The sequence below is a fragment of the Anolis sagrei genome, chromosome 9 (assembly GCF_037176765.1).
Source record: "Anolis sagrei isolate rAnoSag1 chromosome 9, rAnoSag1.mat, whole genome shotgun sequence".
Taxonomy (NCBI): Eukaryota; Metazoa; Chordata; class Lepidosauria; order Squamata; family Dactyloidae; genus Anolis; species Anolis sagrei.
In genome coordinates, this window is record NC_090029.1 from 12,471,041 (window position 1) to 12,477,518 (window position 6,478).

Consider the following 6,478-nt stretch of genomic DNA (forward strand, 5'->3'; position numbering starts at 1 on the left):
GATGCATTCGGACCAGGAAGCTGGGCTAGAACTGTAAAGAGCTCAATGCCAAGCACAAGGACCAACCAACCCATTAGTCACTCACCTGAACAGGCTGGCCGTCCCTCCAAACCATTCCTTCTCCTTCGCTCTCCCAACGAAGGTGCACCTCTTTTCCGGCCCATTCTTCGGGGATACCGAGCTCGGCTTTGAACCAGCAGGTGTGCCACCTTCGCGAAAGGACAGAAGGATGCTCTTTAAAGGCAAACAGTATACAGAATTGGGCAAGCGTTGCACTGGAGACGGGCCTTCGATTTGACTGATCTGAGCATTAAGTTGAATCCAAAATCTACCCATTTTATTTTGTTTGCTTTTTCAAGCAGACACTTAAAATTGCTCATTGTCGTTTTGATTACTGGGTTGCCAGGAAAATGATGGGAAACTCAAGGTGCAGCTACACTGGAGGGTGAATGCAGTTTGAGACCACTTTAACTGCCTCAGCCAAGTGCAACTGAAGCACGGGAGCGGCGGCTTCACAAGGTCTTTAGCTTTCTCTGCCCAAGAGTGCCAGTCCCTCACTAAACCACAACTCTCAGGGTTATACAGCATTGCACTGTAGCAGTTAAAGTGGTGTCAAAGTGCATAATTTCACAGTGTAAATGAGGCATGGGCCAACTTCGGCCCTCCTTTTGGACTTCAACTCCCACAATTCCGACTGGCTGTTAGGAATTGTGGGAGTTGACGCCCAAGACACCTGAAGGGAGGGCGGAAGTTGGTTCTATGTGACAAAAGTGAAGTATCCGGGTCGTTATTCTCTAAACAAATACTTACGTCAGACCAAAAGCCTCCCCGACTTTGATGGGTCTGAACTCTTGCCGAATGGCTTCCTCGTACGGGATTCGTTGAGAGGTTTCAAAGCAAGAGAGAGCGGCCAGTGAGCAGGTGTCGCCAAACAGCCTGGAATTAAATAATATAAATCATTAAATAATATACAGCTCTATATTGCAGCCACACATAGGCTGGGTCTACACTGCCATATACTGTAGTTTGGGACTACGTTATCTGGTCGCTCTAGAGCAGGAATGGGCAAACTTGGGCTCTCCCTCCAGGTGTTTTGGACTTCAACTCCCATCATTCCTAATGCCCGGTAGGCTACTAGACATTTTGGGAGTTGAAGTCCAAAACACCTGCAGGGAAGGCTGAAATTGGCCCATGCCTGTTGTAGATCCAAATAATAATAACAACAACAACAACAACAACAACAGTCCTAGACAATTGGGAAGTGTACGACGTGTGATCCAATACAACAGCCAGAAGAGTGATCCTGTCTGCTGTGGACTCATCTTCTTGTGTTTCAAATAATAATAATAATTATTTTATTTTATTTATTTATCATGTCAAGCAAAAAGTGGGTGCTAGAGATAATATCACGGGCACAACCTGAGGATCACAACTAGACACAGTGAAGACATCTGCCCTTGTGTTTTGCTATTCTGCTGCTGAGTACGCATGCCCAGTGTGGAACACATCTCACCATGTTAAAACAGTGGGTGTGGCTCTGAATGAGACATGCCAAATTATCACAGGATGTCTGCACCCCACACCACTGGAGAAATTACACTGTCTAGCCGGTATTGCACCCCCTGACATCCATCGAGAAGTAGCAGCCAGCAATGAAAGGACCAAGACAGTGACATCTCTGGCCCATCCTCTGTTTGGATATCAGCCAGCAATGCCTTAAATCAAGAAATAGCTTCCTAAGATCAACAGAGACAGGAACACCTCAGCAAGCAAGAGTCCAAAAGTGGCAGGCTCAAACCCAGAACCTCAATCAACGGCTGATACCAAGTTGGAGATATCTAGAGATGTTTTAGATGACCATAAGTTGGAGATTCCATCTGAACATGAGGAAGAACGTCCTGACTGTGAGAGCTGTTCAGCAGTGGAACTCTCTGCCCCGGAGTGTGGTGGAGGCTCCTTCTTTGGAGGCTCTTAAGCAGAGGCTGGATGACAGCTGTCAGGGGTGCTCTGAATGCAATATTCCTGCTTCTTGGCAGAATGGGGTTGGACGAGATGATGGCCCCCCAGGTCTCCTCCAACTCTAAGGTTCTATGATTCTACTCTCTCTTTTGCTTTGGTGAGGCCTGTTTACCTGGAATACTACGTCCAGTTCTGAGCACCACAATTCAAAAGAGATACTGACAATCTGGAGGGTATGCAGAGGAAGAGGGCAACTAGAAGGATCAAATGTCTGGAGACCACGAATAACCCCTCTGAGGAGCACTTGAAAGAGCTAGGCGTGTTTAGCCTGCAGAAGAGAAGGTTGAGAGGAGACATGAGAGCCATGTTTACATACATGAAAGGATGTCATAAGGAAGAGGAAGCAGGCTTGTTTTCTGCTGCCCTCAAAACTAGGACTAGGAGCCATGGCTTCAAACTACAAGAAAGGAGATTCCATCTGAACATGAGGAAGAGCTTCCTAACTGTAAGGAGAGCCATTCAGCAGAGGAACCCTCTGCTGCAAGTGTGGTGGAGGCTCCTTCTTTGGAGGCTTTTAAACAGACGCTGGATGGCCATCTGTCGGGGGTGCTTTGAATGCAATTTTCCTGTTTCTTGGCAGAATGGGGTTGGACTGGATAATGGCCCACCATGTGTCTTTTCTAACTCTATGATATGGCCGTAAGTTGGAGATATCTTGAGATGTTTTAGATGACCATAAGTTGGAGATTCCATCTGAACATGAGGAAGAACTTCCTGATTGTGAGAAGTGCTGTTCAGCAGAGGAACTCTCTGCCTCGTAGTGTGGTGGAGGCTCCTTCTTTGGAGGCTTTTAAACAGAGGCTGTGTGGCCATCTGTCGAGGGTTCTTTGGATGCAATTTTCCTGTTTCTTGGCAGAATGGGGTTGGACTGGATGATGGCCCACCATGTGTCTTTTCTAACTCTATGATTCTATGATATGGCCAGAAGTTGGAGATATCTAGAGATGTTTTAGATGACCATAAGTTGGAGATTCCATCTGAACATGAGAAAGAACTTTCTGACTGTGAGAGCCATTCAGCAGTGGAACTCTCTGCCCCAGAGTGTTGTAGAGGCTCCTTCTTTGAAGGCTCTTAAACAGAGGCTGGGTGGCCATCTGTCGGGAGTGCTTTGAACACAATTGTCCCGCTTCTTGGCCAAATGGGGTTGGACTGGATGAACCACCAGGTCTCTTCCAACTCTAGGATTCTATGATTCTAAGAACTTCCTGACTGTGAGAGCTGTTCAGCAGTGGAACTCTCTGCCCCAGAGTCTGGTGGAGGCTCCTTCTTTGGAGACTCTTAAACAGAGGCTGTGTGGCCATCTGTCAGGGGTGCTTTGAATGCAATATTCCTGCTTCTGGGCAGAATGGGGTTGGACTGGATGGCCTCTCCCAACTCCAGGATTCTCTGAGTCTATAAATCAAGATGATGATGAGGATGATGATGACACTGCCAGATAATCCCGTTCAGAGAAGATAATCCGGATGTTCTATGGCAGCGTCAAAGCCGTTCTCGTGAATATCCTTTGTAATCTGTTTCGGTGTTGGGAGATAATAAATAATGAATAATAATGATACACTTTATTTATACCCCGCCTCCATCTCCCTGAAGGGGACTCGGAGCGGCTCACATGAGGCCAGGCCCAAAACAATACAACACAATAAACACACAATAACAAAATACATCATCACAAAGTATTGCAGTTTTGGAGTTGGGTGCCATCTGTACGCAGATGACACGCAGCTCTACTACTCTGTTCCACCTAATTCCAAGGAAGCCCCTCGGGTGCTAGACGACTGCCTGGCCGCTGTGGCTGTCTGGATGAGGAGGAACAAGCTGAAGATCAACCCGACAAGACAGAGGTCCTCCTGGTCGATCGTAAACTGGATCGGGGTATAGGGTGGCAACCTGTGTTGGACGGGGTTACACTCCCCCTGAAGTCCGCAGTCTGGGTGTCCTCCTTGACTCTTCACTTATGCTTCACTTATGCTTGAAGCTCAGGCGCTGGCGGTGTCCAGGAGGGCCTTTGCACAATTAAGACTCGTGCGCCAACTGCGACCGTACCTCGTGAAGGCGGATCTGGCTAGGGTGGTCCATGCCTTAGTCACCTCCAGATTAGACTACTGTAATGCACTCTATGTGGGGCTGCCCTTGAAAACAGCCCCGAAATTCCAACTGGTTCAACGGGCGGCGGCCAGATTGTTAACTGGTGCTCCTTACAGGGAGTGGTCAACCCTCCTGTTTAAGGAGCTCCATCGGCTGCCATTCATTTTCCGGTCCCAATACAAGGTGCAGGTTCTTACCTACAAAGCCCTAAACGGTTTGGGACCCGCCTACAAGTGTGACCGCATTTCAGTATACGAACCCACATGACCTCTTTGATCTTCCGGAGAGCCCTGCTCACGATCCCACCTGCATCGCAAGCGCGATTGGTGGGGACAAGGGACAGGGCCTTCTCTGTGGTGGCCCGTCGACTCTGGAACTCACTCCCAAAGGATAGCAGGCATGCCCCGACGTTGGCAGTCTTTAGGAGCTTGAAAACGTGGTTGTTTCAGTGTGCCTTCACAGAATAGGAAACTCCAACCACTTTGTCCCAAATGCACGTTACTAGAGATCTAGGACTGTCTGCGCGCCCTACCTATTCTCCAAAATATCTATCCATTTCACCCGGTCATGCCCAGCTTTTTAAATTTTAACCTTTACATCTGGCCCTGACATTGGTTTTAATTGCGTTGTGTTGTTAATGTTAATGTTATTGCTTGAGTTTTATTTACTGCTGTATTGTTGTTGTCTCGTTTATTGTTGTATTGGGTCTCGGCCTACTGTAAGCCGCACCGAGTCCCTCGGGAGATGGTAGCGGGGTACAAATAAAGGTTTATTATTATTATTATTGCAGGTTCGAATCCTTTGAGTAGTCCCCTTTCTTGATATTTAGTTGACTGACTGTATTCTCTGATATGAGCCTCTCAGAAGAGTTTTAGGAGAAGGCCTTCAGTAGCAAGAGGAGAGGCTTCTTGGTGGTGGCTCCAAGACCCTTTCCAAGAATGATCAGGCTGACCCTGTCCCAAGGTCAGTTTTCCAGGTGGCAAAGAATCATAGAATCATAGAATTGAAGAGTTGGAAGAGACCTCATGGGCCATCCAGTCCAACCCCCTGCCAAGAAGCAGGAATATTGCATTCAAATCACCCCTGACAGATGGCCATCCAGCCTCTGTTTAAAAGAAGGAGCCTCCACTACACTCCGGGGCAGAGAGTTCCACTGCTGAACGGCTCTCACAGTCAGGAAGTTCTTCCTCATGTTCAGATGGAATCTCCTCTCTTGTAGTTTGAAGCCATTGTTCCGCGTCCTAGTCTCCACTCTTCATTCATGACATTTTGTCACTTGTCTGGCTAGGAGCCCCCCGTGGCGCAATGGGTTCAACCCTTGTCCCAGCAGGACTGAAGACCGACAGGTTGGAAGTTTGTGGATGAGCTCCCTCTGTCAGCTCCAGCTCCTCATGCAAAGGGGACATGAGAGAAGCCTCCCACAAGGATGATAGAAACATCCATTCATCCGAGCAACGTCCCCTGGGCAACGTCCTTGCAGACGGCCAATTCTCTCACGCCAGAAGCAACTTGCAGTTTCTCAAGTCGCTCCTGACACGACAATATATATATATATATCTCACAAAATATGAAATAACAAATAAAATCAGCAATCTAAAACTGCATAATAAAACCAGGCAAATGTACGAGGTAAAATGTTACAGAGTTCAAAGAGGAGATAGGGAGGAAAGCGCATTTGTAGGGGAGGGTGAGCCCAGAGGTGCATCCACACGGGAGAATTAACGCGGTTTGGTACCACTTCAACTGGAGCGGCGCCATGCGACTGAATCCTGGGAGTTGTGGGAGTTGCTTTCCGGCCTTCTCTAGACCAGGCATGCCGCTGCCTCCCCACACTCCCACTTCCGGGACCCAGAGCGGGATGGAACCGCGTTAACTCTCCCGAGGAGATGGCCTAGGTGGGGAAGACTGTGGCCGAGGGACGAGCCCACCTTCCCCGGAGGTTGCAGTCCAGGAAGTAGGCCTCGGAGACGAACTTCTCGGCCCGCTCGAGGGTGGTCCGGCGGTGCTTCAGCAAGGGCGCCTTGGGAGAGAGTGCGGACCCGGCCATGGTTTCCGGGAACACCAGCGAAGGCCCCTGGCGGTGCAGCACACAAAAGGAGCCGGCGCGCAACACCGCCTCCGGACACAAGGGTTCCGCCCCCTTCCTCCCTTCCCCTTGGGAGGGAAAGAAAGACAAGATGGAAATAATACAGTATATTATATTATTAGCACAGCACAATATTAGTATTATGTATTACTGTATTGTACTATGACACTATACTGTAACACTATTAGTAGTATTATATGTAATGTAAAAATATAATTCTTATATTTATTGTATTGTCGAAGGCTTTCATGGCTGGAATCACTAGGTTCTTGTGGGTTTTTTTGGGCT

General features: G+C 48.3%; 1 protein-coding gene across 1 annotated transcript in view; it reads right to left on the reverse strand.

Moving 5' to 3' along the window:
- Positions 1–6,194, reverse strand: part of LOC132762576 (alpha-mannosidase 2C1-like) — a 42,570-nt gene extending 36,376 nt beyond the window's left edge. Inside the window, exons 1-3 of the mRNA XM_067471291.1 lie at positions 6,033–6,194; positions 811–936; positions 86–209 (exon numbers count right to left, since the gene is read on the reverse strand). Of these exons, the coding sequence (XP_067327392.1) occupies positions 86–209; positions 811–936; positions 6,033–6,151 (369 nt within the window). The 5' untranslated portion in view covers positions 6,152–6,194. The remainder of the gene's footprint in view (positions 1–85; positions 210–810; positions 937–6,032) is intronic.
- Positions 6,195–6,478: the final 284 nt, after the last annotated feature.